At 43.1% G+C, this 21,762-nt stretch overlaps 2 protein-coding genes and 1 long non-coding RNA gene across 5 annotated transcripts in view; 1 reads left to right on the top strand and 2 right to left on the bottom strand.

The window, feature by feature from the left end:
* Positions 1-329, bottom strand: part of NCKAP5L (NCK associated protein 5 like) — a 32,799-nt gene extending 32,470 nt beyond the window's left edge. The window contains exon 1 of one of the 3 annotated variants that reach the window (XM_086713449.1): positions 219-329. The gene's annotated coding sequence lies outside the window, so the exon portion shown is untranslated. The remainder of the gene's footprint in view (positions 1-218) is intronic. The other 2 variants (XM_086713455.1, XM_086713450.1) reach the window with 2 other exon arrangements.
* Positions 330-434: 105 nt separating this feature from the next.
* LOC147579182 (uncharacterized) lies at positions 435-20,894 on the top strand. The gene is made up of 4 exons (XR_015253640.1): positions 435-562; positions 18,118-18,336; positions 19,049-19,113; positions 19,530-20,894. It is a non-coding gene; the product is annotated as an uncharacterized LOC147579182 (long non-coding RNA).
* Positions 17,400-21,534, bottom strand: BCDIN3D (BCDIN3 domain containing RNA methyltransferase). Its single transcript, XM_025930788.2, has 2 exons — positions 21,267-21,534; positions 17,400-18,711 (listed from the first exon to the last, which is right to left on the bottom strand). The coding sequence occupies exons 1-2, from the start codon at positions 21,498-21,500 to the stop codon at positions 18,067-18,069; spliced, it is 879 nt and encodes a 292-aa protein (XP_025786573.1). The 5' UTR covers positions 21,501-21,534; the 3' UTR covers positions 17,400-18,066.
* Between the last annotated feature and the right edge of the window lie 228 nt (positions 21,535-21,762).

The raw sequence follows: 21,762 nt of genomic DNA, 5'->3' as shown, positions 1-21,762 counted from the left end.
AGGGGTGGACAGAGTCGCAGCCGGACCCCCCACCCCCACCCCGGGACAGTGCGGCGGGAGGGAGGGGCAGGCAGCTAGGTCCGGGCAGGAAGGCGCGCCGCCCCCTCCGACCCAAGGCTGCCACGAGAGCCTTACCCTTCAAACCGCCCACCCCCAGCCCAGAGCTTACAGACCCTCCACTCGCCGCCTTTTAAATCCCAAGAAAGCCTGGAACTCACCGAAATGAGGTGCTGAACTGGGCCAGGGCAGGCCGGATCCGCCGGGTCCATGGCCGCGGCTCGGGGGCGGGGGGCAGAAGAAGGGGGGTGCTGGGGCCGCCTCTTGATGTCAAGGCTTTAAAGGGGCCAGTGAGCCCCGCCCCTCGCCGAGACCCCGCCTCCCTCCTTCCGCACAGCCAATCCACGTTCGCCCTGGATGCGCGCCCCTCCCAGCCCCCTCCAGATGTTCCCAGGACGAGAGCTAAGTCCGCCCGTCCGGAGAGCGCCGCTTCCGCCCCGGTGGGAAGGACCTCCCCTCCCCCTATAGAGAAACACTCTCCTCTGGCCCGGTGGGGTCCGGTTTGGTAAACCTTCCCGGTGCAGGGGGTAGAAGAAGCCGCGCTGGGCTGGGCGGGGGTGGAATGGGGGGCACCTATAGCACAGATAACTAAGTAGGTACGCGCGGAGCCACGGGCATGCGCATCCGCTTCTGTGGGGCTGGGCGTGCACGTGTATGTGTGGTTGTGAGCCTTGGTGTTTGTAATTTGCCTTCCTGCTTACGTGTGGGGTGTAAATCTATGGGAAGACGCTCGAGTGCCTCCTTGGCCTTAAATGCTCCCTCCTCACTTTTCCTCCTCCGGATCGGTATCGGGTCCTCCCAGTAATATGGAAAACTGGGCGTTGGGAACGGGCTCCACTCTTTAGAGTAGCGCTGATTTCCTCACTGGAAGAGGTTAAGGCTGAGCAGAAAAAGGATATAACCTTGTTCTCAGCCACTTGCTATCTCGGTGGAGACAAGTAGAACTACCCTCAGGCTTAAAAGAAGAAAGCAAACACCCACCTAGGCCCCTGCAGGGCCTCAGAGCTCCCTTCAGTATCATTCTCATTGGTGCTGGATTAAACATCTATTTGCCCTTGTCTGGATACCGTATAATCTTCACAAACTGCATCATAGTGACTGGCCTGTTAATGCAAGTTCTGAATGGGGTTCTGCAGAGAAATACAAAGGGCTCCCTAGCCCATTTTATTAAAATTGCTTCTGTTGTGGGTATACACGGAAAGTAGTAATGCATTATATTAGCCCAATAAAGGAACATAAAAGCTGAGGGATCTTGGGGTGCTCACATTGTCTAGGATTAATTAAGAGTTCCTCTCTGAAGGAGAGAGGACTTGGGAATGGGATTTGAAGGGCAGAGAGAACTTGAGCAAATTCAGACAGGGTAAGGACACAAAGCGACCTAGGTAGGAAAGAGCAGATTAGTTGCATGGGACAGTGAGATCACTTGGTAGGGTGGGAAGTAGAAGTTAGCGGAGGAGGTTTTTGTACTGAGATCAGAATGAGGATATGGATTTGACAGGACAAGTGATAAAGAAGTCATTTTGGGTTCTTGAGCATAGAAATGAGTGCCTGAGGTCAATTATTGGAGCCTAAAAGATGTCATAATGGTTCTTCCCACCAACTGTCTCACCTTTGGTTTAAAACAAACTTTATTGATTGATTTATCCTTAACATACAATAAAATGCACAGATCTTAGGTGTTTTGTTTGGTGAATTTCAACAATAACATACACCGATGGAACACCCCGAACAAGAAACTGAACCATCACCCCAGAAAATTCCCTCATGCCCCTTTATATTTACAGTGAACTACCCTGCACCTACCAGCACCCACCCCCTGCAACCTCCTGAATTCTATCACCATAGTTTTGTCTGTTCTTGGATTTCACATAAGTGCAATCAAATAGTATGCACTTTCTTGTGTCTATATTCTTTTTTTTTTTTTAACGTTTATTTATTTTTGACAGAGAGAAAGAGCATGAGTGGGGAAGGGGCAGAGAGAGGGAGACACAGAATCTGAAGCAGGCTCCAGACTCTGAGCTGTCAGCACAGAGCCCAATCCGGGGCTCGAACTCACCGACTGCGAGATCATGATCTGAGCCAAAGTTGGACGCTCAACCGACTGAGCCACCCAGGCGCCCCTGTGTCTATATTCTTTAGCTTAGTAATGTTTTTGACTAAAGTGAGTCTGTTCTTTTTATTGGAGAGCAATATTCCATTGTACAAATATATCACAATTTGTTTATCCATTCTCCAGTTGATGTATATTTGGGTGTTTCCAGTTTGGGCTATTATGAGTAAGGCTACTATAAACTTGTGCAAATCTTTTTATGAATATGTTTTCATTTCTAAGAAAGCTCACTTTATTTTTTTGAAGTATTATTAAAATACAATCATATTAATTTCAGGTGTACAACATAGTGATTCAACATTTATATACATTGCAAAATGATCACCATAAGTCTAGTTACCATCTGTCCCTAAAGTTCATACAATTTTTTTGAGTTTATTTATTTTGAGAGGGAAAGAGAGAGAGCACAGCAGGGGAGGAACAAAGAGAGAGGGAGAGAAAGAGAATCCAAAGCAGGCCCCGAGCTGTCGGCGTGGAGACCCTTGTGGGACTCGAACTCACAAACCAGGTGAAATCATGACCCGAGCCGAAATCAAGAGTTGGATGCTTGATCGACTGAGCCACCCAGGCGTCCCAGTTCATACAATATTTTTGACTGTATTTCCCATGTCATACAATACATTCTCATGACTTACTTGCTCTATAACTGGCAATTTAAGCCTCTTGATCCCCTTCACTCATATTGCCCACCCCCCCATCCTCTTTTTTTTTTTGGCAACTATCAGTCTGTTGTCTGCATCTATGTCTGGTTTTGTTTGTTTTGTTTTTCAGATTCTACATGTATGTGAAATCATGGGGGTATTTGTCTTTTTCTGACTTATTTCCCTTAGCATAATACCCTCAAGGTCCATGTATATTGTCCCACGTGGCAAGATTTCATTCATTTTATGGCTAATATTCCATTGTATGTACATGGGTATATGTATTGTATATATATGTACGTACACACACACACACACACACACACACACACACCCACCCCACATCTTGTTTATCCACTCATTTATCGATGGACACTTAGGTCGCTCCATATCTTGGCTATTGTAAATAGTGCTGCAGTGAACACAGTGGTGCATAGATCTCTTCAAGTTAGTGTTTTTGTTTTCTTGGATAAAAACTCCAGAGTGGAATTGCTGGATCATATGTTAGTTCTATTTTTAATTTTTTGCGTAACCTTCATACTGTTTTCCATAATAGCTGCACCAATTTACATTCTCACCAACGGTGTACAGGTGTTTGCTTTTTCCCACATCCTCATCAACACTTGTTATTTCTTGGTTTTTTGATAATAACCATTCTAACAGGTGTGAGGTAATATCTCATTGTGGTTTCCATGTGCATTTCCCTGATGATGAGTGATGCTCCACATCTTTTCATGTGCTTGTTGGTCATCTGTAGGTCTTCGGAAAAATGTCCACTCAGACTGTCTGCCCACTTTATCTTAATTTTTTTTTGCCCTGTTCCCCCTCTTCTGCCTATTTTATTTTATTTTTTTCAACGTTTATTTATTTTTGGGACAGAGAGAGACAGAGCATGAACAGGGGAGGGGCAGAGAGAGAGGGAGACACAGAATCGGAAACAGGCTCCAGGCTCTGAGCCATCAGCCCAGAGCCTGATGCAGGGCTCGAACTCACTGACCGCGAGATCGTGACCTGGCTGAAGTCGGACGCTTAACCGACTGCGCCACCCAGGCGCCCCATCTTCTGCCTATTTTAAATCAGATTTTTTTTGTTTTTGTTTGCTGTTGAACTGTATGAGTTCTTTATATATTTTAGACACTAGCCCCTTATCACACATAGGATTTGCAAACATTTTCTTCCATTCAGTAAAGTTGCCTTTTCATTTTCTTCATAGTTTGCTTCACTGTGCAAAAGGTTTTTAGTTTGATGTAGTCCCGTTTGTTTATTTTTGCTTTTGTTGCCCTGGCCTGTGGAGTCAGGTCCAAAGAAATATAGCTAAGACTAATGTCAAGGGACTTATTATGCTTTCTTTGAGGATTTTTATGGTTTCAGGTCTTACATTTAAGTCTTTAATCCATTTTGAGTTGATTTTTGTGTATAGTGTTAAGATAGTGGTTCAGTTAAAAAAAATTTTTTTTTCAATGTTTATTTATTTTTGGGACAGAGAGAGACAGAGCATGAACAGAGGAGGGGCAGAGTGAGAGGGAGACACAGAATCGGAAACAGGCTCCAGGCTCTGAGCCATCAGCCCAGAGCCTGACGCGGGGCTCGAACTCACAGACCGCGAGATCGTGACCTGGCTGAAGTCGGATGCTTAACCGACTGCGCCACCCAGGCGCCCCATATAGTGGTTCAGTTTTAATCTTTTGCATGTATTGCACAATTTTCCCAACACCATTCTTTGAAGAGATGGCCTTTTCCCTGTTGTATATTCTTGCCTCCTTTGTCGTAGACTAATTGATCATATATGTGTGGATTTATTTCTCAGTTCTCAATTCTGTTCTATTGATCTTTGTGTCTGTTTTGTGCTAGTACCATTCGGTTTTGATTACTATAGCTTTGTAGTATAGTTTGAAGTCTGGGAACAGGGTCCACCTTTGTTCTTCTTTTTCAAGGCTGCTTTGGCTATTTGGGGTCTTTTGTAGTTCCATACAAATTTTAGCATTATTTGTTCTATTTCTGTGAAAAATGTCATTGGTATTTTTATAGTTATTGCATTGAATCTGTAGATTGCTTTGGGTAGTCTGGACATTTTAACAATATTAATTCTTCCAATCCATGAGTGTGGTGTATCTTTCCTTTTATTTGTGTCTTCTTCAATTTCTTTCATCAGTCTCTTATAGTTTTCAGAGTACAGGTCTTTTACTTCCTCAAATTTATTTCTAGGTATTTTATTCTTTTTGATGTAATATGAATGGGATTGTTTTCTCAATTTCTCTTTCTCATAGTTTGTTATTAGGGTTATAGAAACACAACAGATTTCTGTATATTAATTGTGCATCCTGCAACTTCACTGAATTCATTTATTACTCATTTATTCTAATAGCTTTTTTAGTGGAGTCTTTAGGAAGCTCATCTTGTTGATATTTTTGGAATCTTTTGGCATTGATTCTTATTCATTCAATCATCCAATATTTCTTGAAAAGGAATCAGTGGGCTAGTCCTGGGTTTACAATAAAAATTAGACACGAGCCTTTCCTCACAGGGCTTAAAAATCCAGGAAAACTCCACGTATCTATTACATTCCACAACCACAGGGTGGAAAAACCTTAATAGTATGCCAAGCATTTCTAACCATTTGGGGATGTTTCCAAATAACTAAATTTTTGGAAATAAACAAACCATCTGAATTTTTTCCTTTTCATTCAGATGCTCACCCTCAAAAAAAAAAAATGAACATCTACACTTGTCACAGCACGTATCTTCTCTCCTTACTTTTTTTTTTTTTTTTTTTAATTTTTTTTTTTTTTCAACGTTTATTTATTTTTTTGGGACAGAGAGAGACAGAGGATGAACGGGGGAGGGGCAGAGAGAGAGGGAGACACAGAATCGGAAACAGGCTCCAGGCTCTGAGCCATCAGCCCAGAGCCTGACGCGGGGCTCGAACTCACAGACCGCGAGATCGTGACCTGGCTGAAGTCGGACGCTTAACCGACTGCGCCACCCAGGCGCCCCTCTTCTCTCCTTACTTAAAAGCTCTTGCACACTTGAAAGTTTAGGCATTCAGATTTTGGCATATTCTCTACGCTTCATAAACCTTCATCTTCACTGACAGGAGGTTAAATAAGTATAATTATTATTACCCCATGATCGCTTTCTGTCTTTGATAGTGCTTAAGACACTTTGATTTCTCAGTGGTATTATTCAATTGAATTATTACAAAATATACAGAAGTCCCATGGTTTGTTTTCCCACCCTTGTTATATACCACTCATCACATTGTTCTCTGAGTTGTCTGTGTCATAAAACAAGCTAGTCTCTTGGCCTCTTTTTGCTACAAGCTGCTAGTAATAAACCAGTATGGTGGCATGGTCTAACTGTGCATATAGCGCTAATGACTGACCAGTAGATCACTGCTCACATGAGTACTGTGAATGGTTTTAAGCAGGGGATTGGCATAATCAGAATTGCATTTTAGAAAGAATTCTGTGGTTGCAATGTGGGGAACAGATTAGAGAGAGCAAGAGTGAAGTCAAGGAGAACAGAGAGAAAGTATTTGTTGTAATTGAGGGGAAAGGTGAGAAAAGATGTGCTCTGGACTAGGAAAGTGATAGGGGTGATGGAGAGGAGATCACTTCAAGAAATAAAGTGTAGCAGAGTCAGCAGGTCTTGAGATTGGAAGGGGAGGAAAGCAGAGAACTAAGCCAAGACTTCCGGACTGAGTAACTTGCAGATGGCAGGACCACTCACTGAAATAGAAAACACTGGAGGAAGAGCAGTTTTGGGACATTATATGCTCACTTCCAAACATGTTAACCTTGAAATGCCTGGGGGATGTCCGAGTGGAAATGTCTATCCAAGAGGTAGGACCTTCCCAGCTGTTATGCCTCATGAAGAGGTTACAGGTGTGCTGCGTATTGATTTTCTCAACCCTCAAAGTAGCATGAACTCCCTCTGAAAGACAGCAGTCTTGGTAAGGTACGTTGCTATGAAAACACCATCATTCTCTATGTGTGCCATGATCTGGAAAAGGCCGGAAAGTATTAATGTGTAATGCTATTGGGTAAGTAACTCTGAAGCTCAGGAGAGAGATCTAGATTAGAGATAAGGGATTTATAGGCATGAGAACATCAGAACATAGGTGGTAACTGAAGCCATGAAGTGAAGATCATGTGAGGAGAAGAGGGACTGGCACAGAACCCTAAGGAATGGCAACATTAGAGAGGGGTCTCCAGAGAAGAAGGAAGACAGCTGGCTGAATGCTGTTACCAGATCCCCAAGGGTTTCCAAAAAAAAAAAAGTTCCTGATAATTCTAATGTCAGGTTGGATCAGGACTGACACATATCTGCTGACTTTAGTCACATCATTGGGGACTTTGGCAAACCCAAATTTTGAAGGATTGAGAAAGATGTACTAAGTAAGGAATGGAGACAAGAAGTATTTAAAACTTTTTCAAGACTCTTAACTATACTGTGAGGGAAAAGTTAGACAGGTAGGCGGGGCAACAGGGGATGAGAATTATTTTAGAAAGCTATTTTTAGAAAGCTACTGCTTAATTTTATTTTAAAACGTATTTAAAATTCATTATTTTTAAAAAGCATTATGTGCATATGGTTAACAAATCAACACAGAAGCAATTATGTGCTCATTTCCCACCCCCAACAATGAGCCATTTTAACTTTCTGGCTGATTCTTCATTATGACTAAATATGCTTATATGGCTATTCTTTGATTTTTCACTTTTACATGTCTTATTACCTTCTGTGTATATATTCTTTTTTAAAGGTACAAAAGTGGAATCTTACCATTCATACTGTTCTGCACTTTACTTCTTGCTCTTAAAATATCTCAGAGACCTTTCTATTTTAACATAGATAGAGCTACCTTGTTCTTTTTAAGAACTGCATAGTAATCTATTTATGGCTCTACCATATTATTTGTTTTCTACTGATGAGCATTTAAGAGGTTTCCAGCTTTTCATTTTTATCAGACAACTGTAATGGCTAATACTGTACATATATCTTTGCGTATTTTTTAAAAGTTTATTTATTTTTGAGAGTGACAGAGAGAGGGAGGAAAGGCAGAGAGAGAGAGTGAGAGAAAATCCCAAGGAGGCTCCACGTTGGGCTCGATGCAGGGCTTTGAAGCCACGAACCATGAGATCATGACCTGAGCTGAAATCAAGAGTCAGCCACCTAACTGACTGAGCCATCCAGGCACCTCTATCCTTGCATATTTATGTGAGCATATCCACAGGACAGATTCCTAGCAGTGGAATTCATGGGTATGTGTAGTTTATGTTTTGATAAATATTGACAAACTGCCTTCCATATGGTCATTTTGATTTACACTCCCACTAACAGGGTGGAAGAATACCTGTCTTCCCAGATTCTCACCATCACTGTTTAAAGTTTATTTATTTATTTTGAGGGGGGAGGGGCGGAGAGAGAGGGAGAGAATCCCAAGTAGGCTCCACAGTGTCAGTGCAGAGCCCAATGTGGGACTCGATCTCACAAACTGGGAGATCATGACCTAAGCCGAAATCAAGAGTTGGATGCCCAACTGACTGAGCCACCCAGGGCCCCCCACACACACTTCTTAGTTTATTTATTCACCATCACTGTTTAAAAATTTTGTGAATATTGTTGTGACAAAATATTCTTTCATTGTTTTTATTTGCATGAATTAATAAGATTAAACAAGTTTTCAGGTGTTTATCTGCCATTATCATTTTCTGTGAATGTCTTTTCTGATAGATGTATAAGAATTGTTTGGATTGTAATGAAATTCACCTTTTATCTGTCACTTGTATTGCATAATGTTTTCCTGATTGGTAGTTTCTCTTGTGACCTTTTGGATTTTTTTCTTTGCCTTAGGTAGTCAAATTGGTCTTTTTCTTTTTTTTTTTTTTTTTAAATTTTTTTTTCAACGTTTATTTATTTTTGGGACAGAGAGAGACAGAGCATGAACGGGGGAGGGGCAGAGAGAGAGGGAGACACAGAATCGGAAACAGGCTCCAGGCTCTGAGCCATCAGCCCAGAGCTTGACACGGGGCTCGAACTCACGGACCGCGAGATCGTGACCTGGCTGAAGTCGGACGCTTAACCGACTGCGCCACCCAGGCGCCCCAAATTGGTCTTTTTCTTGATGGCTGTTAGGCTTTTTATATTTAGAAAGTACTTTTTTAAAAATCTTTTTTCTCGGGGCACCTGGGTGGCTCCCAGTCAGTTGAGCAACCGACTTCAGACCAGGTCATGATCTCATGGTTTGTGAGTTCGAGCCCCGCATCGGGCTCTGTGCTGACAGCTCAGAGCCTGGAGGCTGTTTCCCATTCTGTGTCTCCCTCTCTCTGCCCCTCCCCCACTCATGCTCTGTCTCTCTCTGTCTCAGAAATTAACATTTAAAAAATCTTAAAAAAAATCTTTTCTCTAGTACATTTATGGGTTTTCTTTTTACTTTAAATATTTCATCCAGAATCTACTTAAATGGCAAAGACCACTGTTATTTCTCAGTACTGCTCAGAATGACATCTCCATTATAGACCATTTAGTCCTATCTGTTCTCAACATACACAGCACCTGTTCCTTTGTACCTTTGCTGAAAGGTTCCTTTCTCCTGGCTCACAGGTCATGCTCCTTTCTCTCTTGTCCAACATTGCAAAAGCTATATTCCTTTCAAGAACAGTTCAAATCTCATATCCTCTAGAAAGTCTTCCATGCCCACTGTAGCCTGCAAAGACTTTCCCTTTGCTGAAGCTCAAATGATCACATGCTTCCTTGTTTGAGCCTCTTCTTTTCTCAACATTAACACAGTCGCTAAGCAAATCAAATCTAATCTTTGTTTAATCTACTTTTTCCTACTACCCAAAGCAGCTAAAAGCACGCTGAGTATATGGAATTTGATAAAACACTTCTTGATTTGCCACAAAAGTATATGCATTAGCCACATGTATGTAGCTAATGAGCATCTGAAATATGGCTGATCCAAATTGAGATGAGCTGCAAGTTAAAATACACATTGGAGGGGTGGTTCAGTTGGTTGAGTATCCGACTTCGGTTCAGGTCATGATCTCACGGTTTGTGGGTTTGAGCCCCACATTGGGCTCTGTACTGACAGCCCAGAGCCTGGAGCCCACTTTAGATTCTTCCTCTCTCTGCCTCTCCCCTGCTTGTGCTGTCTCTCTCTCAAACATAAACAATAAAAAAATGTTTAAATACTCATTGGATTTTGAAGATGGTATAAAAAATAATGTAACATGTCTCATTAATAATAATGACTGCATGTTGAAATGATAATTTTTGGAAATGTTGATTATATATCTATGTCTATATCTATATCACCTATATCTATACCTATATCTGTATCTATATCTATTTGTTTTTGTTTTTAAGTTAAAGTATACCCAGGACCATTCTCTATTCTTGTCCCTCAAGGAGGCTCATCATGCTTGGTGTTGGCTCCTAAATGAGGCTGGTTTGAGGATAAATAAGATCTTTTCTGGGAGCCAAAGGCTCTCATAGGCCAGTATGCAATCATTATCTTCATAGTATCAGGGCCTAATCTTTATGAACACTACACATCTTCTTTGAAATTAACTGCTACAGACTTGAAATACAACACTTCCTTTCAACAGGTAGGGTTAAGTGCTCAGCCAATAGAAATGTTAGTAGGGAAAAGGTCAGGTTCAGATGCTGAAGCATCTTCCAAAGGTTTTAATGACTGAAGATTCCTCAATGAACCGAACCAAGTAGATGGAGCCCCTGACTATCCCTTTGGTCACTGGGGCCATTTTCTGCTGTCAAGGAGTTATTTGGCACAGGTGCCACTTGGCTCATAGCCTAGTCTCATTGTAGTCAGGATCCCTGTGTTAGTTTCCTGTTCCTGTTGTAACAAATCATCACAAATAAATTGCTTTTAAACAACACATATTTGGAGCACTTGGGTGGCTCACTTGGTTGAACATCTGACTTCGGCTCTGGTCATGGTCTTTTGGTCCGTGAGTTCCAGCCCCGCATCGGGCTCTGTGCTAACAGCTCAGAGCCTGGAACCTGCTTCAGATTCTGTGTCTCCTCTCTCTCTGCCCCTCCCCTGCTCATGTTCGGTCTCTCTCTCTCCTCAAAAGTAAATAAACATTAAAAAAAAATAAAACCAAAATAAAACGACACAAATGTATTCTCTTATAGTGCTGGAGGCCAGAGTCTAAAATCAAGGGAGATTGGCAGAGCTGCATTCCTTCTGGAGGCTTCAGGGGAGAATCATTTTCTTGCCTTTTAGTTATTTATTTATTATCATTATTGTTTAAATGTTTTATTTTTGAGAGAAAATGTGCATGCAGGCAGGGGAGGGGCAGATAGAGTCGGGTGGGCTCTGCACTGACTGCAGAGAGCCCGATTCAGGACTCCAACTCATGAACTGCGAGATCATGACCTGAGCTAAAGCTGGATGCTTAACCGACTGGGCCACCCAGGCGCTCAATTATTATTATTATTTTTAATGTTTTTATTTATTTTTGAGAGAGAGAGAGCAGGCATGTGTGAGCAAGTGGGAGGGGGCAGAAAGAGAGGGAGACAGGATCTGAAGCAGGCTCTGTGCTGACAGCAGAGAGCCCAATGGGGGGGGCTCGAACTCAGGAACCATGAGATCATGACCTGAACTGAAATCAGATGCTTAACTGACTGAGCCATCCAGGTGCCCTCCTTGCCTTTTCTAACTGCATTTCTTGGCTCACAACCCTTCCTTACATCACTCCAACCTCTTGCTTCTATCCTTCTATTTCTTGCTGTGGTCAAATCTCCCTTTGCCTCCCTCTTATAAGGACACTTGTGATTACATTTAGGGTCCATCCTGATATTCCATATTAATCTTTCAATTTCAAAATCTTTAATCCTTAACCAAGATTTTTAATCTATACATCTACACATTTGTACACATCTACAAAATCCCCTTTGCTATCTAAGGTAGCAAGTTCCAGGGATTAGGATGTGAACATCTTGGGGGAACCATTATTTAGCCTGCCACAGCCTTACATTCATTTCTCTGCATTACTTTGGTGGAGGGAGAGAGCACTAGTGAAGTCACGAGATTTCAAAGTATTCCGGAGATTTACAGAGAAGTAGGTAAATTCATATCTGTAACCACTGTGATCCACCAAGACTATCCTAAACTGGCCTCGTTTCCATTAGCAATGATCACTCCCTCCCAGCATTGCTTCTTTTAAAATGCTCTGTAGTGCTGAAGCTGAACTCATTACTTCCTTGTTCTAAAAAACAAATTATCAGAGATAGTAAGACGTATGTTTTCTAGAGATGAGATGTTTTTTCATAAGCGTTTAATTTAACAAGCATAGTTGTGGTCTGTGGAATGCTTAGAGTGTAACAGCACCTTGTTTTTAATATTCTATATTCTGCAAAATACCTTTACATCCTCTAGTTCATTAGGGCATAGTTACTTTAGTTGTACCAATGAATGAGGTTCAGAGAGGTTGACTTGAACAGGGTGGTCATGCAATGAGTTACTGACAGATCTCGATTCCAAACCTGATGTTCTTTCTATTGCACTGTTCCTGGGCCAAACTGGATCTCATGGGGCTGAGAAGGATCTGAGCTCAGGATCTTGATACATCCTGGAATTGGCCTCAGAATCCCTACCTCCTAAGCATGAAACAGAATGAAACCCACTTTTGGGAGGTCTTACTTAGGGGTCAAAGTTAGGGATAGATTGGAATTTCAGGAATTCAGGGGAAGGTTAAGGTAGCTGGCAAGTCAGAGATACAGTGAGAAGGTAAATAGGACTGAGGGAGACTTAAGAGTGTCTATGTCTGCTCTACGTACCTGCCAACTGCTTCTAAAACACTCAGGAGAGGGGCTCCTGGGTGGCTCAGTCAGTTAAGCATCCGACTTCGGCTCAGGTCATGGTCTCACACAGCTCGTGAGTTCAAGCCCTGAGTCCGGTTCTGTGCTGACAGCTCAGAGCCTGGAGCCTGCTTTGGATTCTGTGTCTCCCTCTCTCTCTGCCCCTCCCCCACTCGTACTCTGCCTTTCTCTCCCTCAAAAGTAAATAAACATTAAAAAAAAAAAAAAGTAGCCATTCTGAAATGGGCCAGGGCTACTGGTTTAAAAAAATAAAAACATAAAAAAAAAAAAAAAACCACTCAGAAGGGCCAAGCCTGTTTAACTGGTAGGCAGCGGCAGGAGTGCTCCTCGGATACTCAACCTAGAATTAGGTCTGACTTCTGTGAGGGGATTTCTGTGAGAATCTGGAAGAGCCAAGAGTGGCCTGGCTGGGTCTCTCATTCTCCAGTGTGAACACATAATTTGAGGAAGCACAGCAACTCTAAAGCCCATGCTCTTTTGCACTGGCTTTCTGGAGTCTCTTCCCAGCCTTAGATTTCTCTGACGTCTCAAGGAATGGTAGCCAAGGCTGACTCTGCCACCTCACCGCGTAGGTTCAAGTCCTAGCTCTGCTTTGGCTTTGTTATGTTGTCTGGCACATGGTGCTATATGTCTTCCCCCCCCCCCCCGCTTTCCTATTTCTTTCTTTCCTTTTTTTAATGTTTATTTCTATTTGAGAGATAAAGAGAAAGACAGTGTGTGAGTGGGGGGAGGGGCAGAGAGAAGACAGAATCCGAAGCAGGCTCCAGGCCCTGAGCTGTCAACACAGAGCCCGGCTCAGGGCTTGAACTCACAAGCTGTGAGATCATGACCTGAGCCGAAGTTGGATGCTTAACTGACTGATCCACCTCGGCGCACCACCCTGCCCCCCCCTTTTTCCTATTTCTCACCAGACCTCTTTTGGTTCCTCTTTTCCCCCTTACTCAATAACTATTGGCAGCCCTCAGACCTAGGACCTCTCATCATATCCATGTTTTTGGAATTTACTACTCATTAAATCTCGATTACTCTATATGAATGACTTCCAGATTTCATATCGTCCTCTCCCAAACCATCAATAGCCATGGACTTGGAATGGGCATCTTATTGCAAAGGTATGTTTGAGAAAACATACCTCAAATTTCCATGCCAAAGACTAGGCTTATCCCTCTCCCAACTTTTTTTTCTTTTTTAAGTAGACTCCACAGCTGGCGTGGAGCCCAATGCAGAGCCTTGAAATAATGACCCTGAGATCAAGACCTGAGCGGAGATCAAGAGTCGCACTCTTAATTGACTGAGCCACTGAGGTGCCCCACTTTCTTAACTTTTTAATTTCTTCCCATTTTCAGTTTCCTGGGCAGTCTTCTGCCCAATCACAGATGCCCTTTTCTTCTCAATACTTGAATTCAGATACATTTCTTTTGTTCATTCATATATTAATTCAACAAGTACTTCTCAGCTGCCCACCATGTGTCAGTAATTGTGCTAGGCCTCAAAGTACAAAGATAAGTTGGGCTTGAGGAGATCAGTCTTATGGTGGTGGCACACAGGCATAGAAAGATTATAATATGATAGGGTAAATACTGTAATAGAAGCTTCCACGCAAAGACCCCACTAGAATACAGTAACAAATGCAAAGTGCTATAGGAGTTGGGGGAAGATTTCTGACAACATGTAACATCTTAACTGTCTTTTAGGACAAACAGTTCAGCCAGGTTGCAAGGTGGGAGAGCTGGGGGAGAGAGAACGAAAATAGAGGGAGTTTGTGCTAAGTCTCAGAGGTATGAAAGGACACGGCAAGTAGGATATGGTGGTAGGTGAGAAGTTCAAGTGTGACTGGGGTGTGGAGGAAAAGCATGAAGGCCAGCGCTCTCCAACACAACTTCCTGCAGTGATGGAAATGGTCTAAATCTGTGCTGTCCAATAAAGTAGCCACTAATCACATACGGCTATTGAACACCTGTAACGTGGCTAGTAAGACTGAGGAGCTGAATTTAAATTTTATTTCATTTTATTTAATTTACATTTAAATAGCAAGCAGCTACCTTACTGAACAACATTGGTTTTGGCACTGGATAAAGGACAGGACTTTAGCTCTAGGAAACACTGAAGGTTTAAAAAAATTTTTTTTAATGTTTATTTTTGAGAGAGAGACACACAGAGTGCGAGTGGGGGAGGGTCAGAGAGAGAGGGAGACACAAAATCTGAAGCGAGCTCCAGGCTCTGAGCTGTCAGCACAGAGCCTGATGCAGGTCTCGAACTCACAAACAGTGAGATCGGAACTGAGCTAAAGTCGGACGCTTAACCAAGCCACCCAGGTGCCCCAAAACACTGAAGGTTTTTAAGCATAATACTAGCATAACTAGGAATCTGAGGAAGGGAACACTGGCAGCAGGGACTAGATAAGGATAGATGGCTTAACACAGAAATGCCTGGTAGGGACCAGCCACATGGATAGAATAAATGGGACTTGCGTGTTATTGGACATGCAAGAATTTACTGGACTTTGTGACTATTTCAGTGTGGGGAGACTCACGTAAGCAAGGAGACTCACCTGAAGTTTGTAGCTTGAGCAATGGGTGGATGGCAACAACTGAGATAGGATCAGGTTTAGAATGAGGGTAATGAGTTTGCTTCTGGAATATGTTGAATCTGAGGTGCCTAAAAACTATCTAAGAGGATATGATTACAAAACAGGAAAAATGCTAATCTGCAACTGTGGAAGTGAGGCCACCAATATATTTGGGGGTTATTAGCATATAGGTAGTTGCTAAACACATGGGAGTGAAGGAACTCACTCCATGAAAAATATGTAGAAGAGGACTGGATGGACCCTAAGGGGTCCTAAGCAATCAAAATGTGGTCTATTTTGCATCAGAGTCACCTGGGGTGCTTGTTAAAAACAGGCTCCTCCTTGTGATTTAACGCCATGGAATTATACACTTTAAAATAGTTAAAATGATAAATTTTGTTACATACATTTTACCATGATAAAAAAATGCAACAAACAAATAAACAAACCCAAACAAACAACAAACCCTCCCACAAATCTAATCAAACCAAACCAACCCAACCCTCAAGCCCCATTCTTAACCTGAATCACTGTTTCTGGAGATGAATCCAGGACTCTCCAGGTAACGTGTTCAATTAAAATTTGAACTAACTGCTTAAAGAGTACATAAAAACTAAGAGATAGGAAGAGAATAAAGGGAGAAGGGTATGGTGAAGAAACCAAGGGAGAGCAGTTTAAAGAAGGGATCAACAGTGCTGAATAGTGCCATGACCCAGGAGGAAGACTGAACAAGAGGCCTCAGAATTTGGCATTCAGGAGGTCATTGATGAATGGGAAATAGACTGTGGAGTCAACCCTTTCAAGGGCTTTGCTCACATTTGGTGGTGAAGAGATGGAGAGACTGAATAAACTTGAAGAGAGATTGGAAACAGGAAAACTTGGTGGTTTTAGAGAGAGAACTGAGCATGTTGGCAGGTGGACAGGAAGGAGTTAATGAAGCCAAGGAGACATCAAAGGGATCCTCAATAAAGCAGTCTGGGAGAAGTAGTAGAGGTTGGGATCAGGAACTCAGGCAGAGGTTATCTGGGTAAAAGTTCATTGGGTAAGTTCAGAAGTGAAAAGGTGGAAAGATGAAGGGATTTAAGACTGAAGGCAACTGTCCCTGGATAGCTCAGTTAAGAGTCTTACGCTCAGGTCACGATCTCACTGTTTGTGAGTTCAACCCCACATCAGGATCTCTGCTGTCAGCTTGGAGCCTGCTTGGATCCTCTGTCTCCCTCTCTGCCCCTCCCAAGTTCATGCTGTCAAAAAAAACAGTAATAATAAAACAAAAATTAAAAAAAAAAAAAAAGACTGAGAGCAAGAAAAGACTTCCTGATACAGCAAACAAGAATGGTGCTGGTTGGTGGTTAGGTCATCTGCTTAGACTAGTGGTACAGGGATATAGAGTCAAGAACCTGCAGAAGGGTAAAAGTCCACAAGAGTCACTAGGATGAAAGTGATCAGGAGCAGGAATATAAAAAGATTGAAAAGTAGTACTGGAGTCTGAGATTGGAAATGACACCAACCACATAATTATCCTGCACAAAATAGAAAAACCGGTTTTCCTAAATGAAGGTTTTGGTTCCAATCTCCTATCGTTTGGGGAATGTACTAGCTTTTGCTCTCTATGCATAGAGTTCAAATTCCCTAGCAGGAACTTTTATCTTCTCCACCAATAGGTCCAAAGTTTAATTGGTGGTTCAGACACTCTTATTCCCCAGCCTTCCTTCTATAACTTCAGAAAATAATAGGATCTTAAGGATTTTGAAGCTCATCAATCCAGTCGCCCTTCTTAGCTAGGTATATTTTGTTTTCCTATCTTCTCTCCACCAAATCCTTCTCCATCTCCCACTTTCCCTTGGACTCAACTCATGGGTGTCAAAACCTGACAGATATCAGTGATGCCTATCCCACAGCATTTATGCTATAGTCATTCAATTGTAGACTGCATTTTATGCCTGTTTCCCTGCACATATTCCCACTGCCATACTGATGTGTACCTCCCACCCCCATGTTGGTGTGCTTTGGCAGAGGACGCTGACAAAAAAAAGTCCTAAATTAACTTACTCTGGTATGTTTTCAGTTCTGAGCTTGGGTGAGGTTCTTTTTCTTGAGCTGAAAACTCCCTGGATAGAGTGGTTAAAAGCAGAGGTTTCCTACCTACCCCAGAGTCACAGGGCATTCTCAATCATACTCAAGTCACTTTTATTATATATAATTATACAGTCCCACTTCATTCATTGTATTTGTACCAGCTGGATATTGGGTCATAATTTAAATCTTTTAAACATCTTATAAATGCTAGCCAGCGCATTTTGGCTAGTATCTGTTACATGCTGTGCTGAGCCTGGGCATGTTGGATACATGACCTGCTCTGGAAAGATAAGATGATTTTCATACTAATTCTCTCCTTTAGCCAAGGCAGTGACTCTTCATTCCAGATTGTATTGTGAGGTGCTGCCTGAAGGCAGGATAAGGAAGTCCAGCAAAAGCCTGAAGAAGCCAGATCAGATTCAAGTTGCCCATGGAACAGATACATTCTAAGGCTAGCCTGGGCTAAGTCTCTAACCACTAGAAGCAGCCCCCTCCATATCCTAGAACCAAGATCACTTTTTCTATGCCATCTCAATCTGGAGAGCCCAGCTCATTGCTCCACAGATAGTCTCTTCTTCCAGAATCAACTCAAACAGTGGGGAATAGATACTGATTCTTTCAATTGCATGTCTTGGACATTTTGCCAAAAGTTTCTGCCAGGTTTTGAGGCTGCCTTACAATCGCCAATTAAGGACAGTGAACTTAATTCTTTGTATAACACTCTTTCAATATCTCTTTCCTGGCCTTCCCACCCTCCCATTTCACTGTCTCCAGGATCTTAATCTGTTCTTTTCTTTCCCTTCGTCTACCAGTGATTCAGGAATTGGATGAGTCTCTGTGGCTTGTTTTGCCCTGAAGAGCAGAAGGCTTCGGTCCCAGCTGGTGTTGCCAAAGCAGCATACTAATTCCATGCCATGGTCCTGGGTCAAGATCTGCACAATCTGATTGGCCATATCACCTCGGATGGCAAGGGAACGGAAGTGGTCAAAGTCATGGAGGCCCAGCTTCCGGAGACGCCTTGCAGCTGCCCGGTAACACTTCCAGGGCTGAGGCTCCACAAGGAGGTAGCGGCAGAGGGAGGAAAGGTGGGCTAGGAACTCCCACAGACCACGGTCCCCATGGTTCAGATGAATCCACATGGTTACTGACATGCAGAAGCCAATGTCAAAAACTGACCGTCCAAACTGGTTTAAGAAAGAGCTCAAGAGAACTTTCCGGGTTCTTTGATTCATAAAGTCCAGGGTGATAAAGGTCAGGGCATCAGGAAAAGGACATTCTTTTTCAGCTCGTTCCACCAGGACTGGATCTATGTCGCAGCAGAGTAGATGGAGTTCTCCTGAGGCATCTGAGCAGGTCTCCCCATCACGTAAGGAAAGGAAGTGTTTGTATAGAGCCACACTCAGATCCTAGAGAAATCCAAAAGAGCTTTGTCATTGCAGCTCTCAACCAGTGAATGGAAGAAAGACCTCTATCTCTTATCATCTCATTGGACTGCCACTTAGTCTTTGCTTTATAAGATATGACGCTCCTAGACTAAGAAGGTTGCCCAAAAAGTTTTCCACAGAGCAGGTTCTCAGTGCCCTCCACGGGTCTCAGGCAATAATGTGTCATCTCTATACTTCCCTGACATTGATGGTAGGTTGGGCTGTATGGTTGAAAGTTACAGCCAAATGGATGCAGCAAAGGAGCTGAGAGCAGTCTTGTCCAGCTTGAGTAATATGCTGGTAAACTCACTTTTTTCAGGTATCTCAGACCTCAGGGAGAAAGAAAGGATTCCAAGGGCATAGCCAGCATTCTTTATCAGGAAGGTGAAGAACCAGAATAAGCACCATCTTATAAACATCTGCTTCTCAGACTTGTGATTGGGAAAAGTCTGGATTCCAAAAGTCCTCGCTTAGCCTTCATTCTACAGCCTCAATTTTACTGTCTGCCTTATGCTTCACCACCCCCTTTTGAGATTTATTCTACTTCTGCATCTATCACTTCCCAAAGTCACTGCTGACTTCCTTCTAGCCAGGTCTAATGATCTGTGATTTTCACCACCTCAGCACTTTGACTCCTAAACAAGTCACTATCTCCTTTGTCTAACATTGACTTCTATAACCATTACAACTAGTTCAAATTTGTGTTGCTCTAATCCATTTTTCAAGGCATTTTTCTATGCACCACCTGTTTTGCTCTGTGCAACAATCCTGTAAGGAAAATACTTATGCTCTTTGTACAGGTGAAGAAAGTGTGGCTGGAAACAACCCAGATGTCCAACAATAGTAGCATGGATGAAGAAATGTGGTATATTCATTAAGATGGAATACTAAATAGCCGTTAAAAATGAAGGAATTCAGCTCAGTGCATCAACATGGATGACTCTTACAAATATACAATGTTCAGCAAAAAAGCAAGACACACGCAAAAAATACATGGCAAGCTTCCATTTATATGAATTTCAAAAATGGATAAGATTAAATTACATTGTTTAGGGATACAAAAATAGTGAGCTATAAAGAAAATCAAGGAAATAAGCATAAGTCAGGCTAGTTGTTCCCTCTGGGTGGAGGGGGGCGGTTTAGGAACAGAGAAAGTTAAGGGACTTTTGGGGTTCTGACAATGTTTTATTCTTGATCTGGACAATGGCCATAAAGGTGTCTGCTTTATAATAGTTCATAAAGTGTAAATTTATGTCTTATGCACTTTTCTGTATGTGTGGCATAGTTCACAAAAAATTCTTTTAAAAAGTCATGCTGTTGTTGTAGATTAAGGGCCATATTTAGAGTAGGAAGGTCCTATACTACGCTGCTTAATTTTCTCCCCATTTCTATATACTTATTTCTTTGCTGACTCCCTCTTCCTGTCTGATCTTGGGTGTGCCAGTTTCACTAGTCATTTGTCACTTCATCCTTCCTCGACCACATCTCTTCACCTTCTCCAACCTCAATTCCCCAAACCCAGAATACCCTGGAAGCTTGAAAAATAAAATATAGACTCAAGGGCTCAATCACTCAAGATCCTGATTCAGTAGGGCTACAGTGGGGCCTGGGAGTTTTAAAAATGTAAATAAAGCACCCTATAAATTATGGTACATGCATACAATTTTGAAGCTGCTAAAAAGAATGTCGTGACATGAGTGATCTCCAAATTATTAAGTGAAAAGCAAGGTGCCAAATAGTGTGCTATTATTTGTAAAGGTAAAAGAGGTAATATTTATACATACATAAATGCCTACATACACACAGGATACATACCCAAGAAATTATAAACAGCGGTTGCCAATGTGTAGGGGGGAAGGAGAATTTAGGGTCAGGAATAGAGACTTACTTTTTGTTACATGCCTGTGATTTGCAATCATAGGGTCAGAATATCTGCTCCTGTAGGATATGGTAGTAGTTACAGATAGGTGTCAAGGGTGGCATGTCGATATTTTGAATGTAATTTCACTACAATCACTCTACGCCTAAGAATACTTTGAGGTAAGAAGACGTGGCAATGCCTTCCTCCGCCAAGGAGCTGTATCCTCCCTCTCAACCCTCTCCACTGTACTCAGTCAACTCACTGCTTTTAAATAAATATCTACTTGGCTCCAGGATGCATCCTACACCGTATGGCACACGAATCTTAATTCCAGGCGTGATTCCGTCACCCCTGGCTCTTCTCTCCCAGTAACCCAATCCCAACCCTACGCTCCCAAAGGCGGGTGTCCGGACGCCCCCTCTCTGCAGCCAGGTCGCCAGCCACGCTGTACAGGAGGCAAGCGCCGGAAGCCCCAAAACGGTGGCCCTTCCCATCCGAGGTTTGGCCGTGAGGCGGCGAACGCACAAGCGGGGACGCAGGAATTCGGAACGGAGTTTAAACTCATTTGGGGAAAGTGGTGATGGGTGTGATGCCACGCCCAAACCACAGCCCCAGCGAACGCAGAGGAAGCCAACCTCTCGGCTCCCCGACCTCCGACCCCGCCCCCGTCACTCACCCCAGAGTTACACCCTACGTCGAGCCCCAGGATCGGCCTCGATTCGGGACTCTGAGGGAAAAGCCGGCGAAGCAGCTCCGGGGGCAAGAGGCGGAGCCGCTGTTCTGGAGGATGGAAGCGGGAATACTGAGGGAAATTTCCAAACGGGGCGGCCCCGGGTTCCAGAATTCGCGGTTCCTCTTCCGCCGCGGCCTCTTCAACGCCCCCGGTGGCCTGTTTCGTGGACGCCGCCATTTGTCAGCCTGGCTTCTGGGTCCCGGCGGAACCGGAAGTCGGATCCCGGCGCGGAGAGGGGACGGGACGCCAGCGCGCGTGCGTTAAATGGCAAAGAAGGGTGGGTCTGAAGGCTGACGTCCCCTCTGGGAGCGCGCACAGCCTGGGCTTGTGTTACTTTGTTGCACCCTCACCACCACCTGGGGGGTGGTTAGTTCCATTATCTGGTTTTGTAGGCGAGGAAACAAACGCAGAGAGGTTCCGTGCCTTGCCCAAGCCGATA

Source organism: Puma concolor, chromosome B4, assembly GCF_028749965.1.
Source record: "Puma concolor isolate L17-30 chromosome B4, mPumCon1.1.hap2, whole genome shotgun sequence".
NCBI classification, from domain to species: Eukaryota; Metazoa; Chordata; class Mammalia; order Carnivora; family Felidae; genus Puma; species Puma concolor.
Note: the sequence above shows the minus strand (reverse complement) of the source record. Positions and strands in the feature narration are given on the sequence as shown.

Coding starts and splice junctions, on each gene's coding strand:
- BCDIN3D (XM_025930788.2), bottom strand. CDS start 21,500: ATGGCGGCGTCCACGAAACAGGCCACCGGGGGCGTTGAAGAGGCCGCG. Junction 18,712..21,266: donor ACGTAGGGTGTAACTCTGGG/GTGAGTGACGGG, acceptor GGATTTCTCTAG/GATCTGAGTGTGGCTCTATA.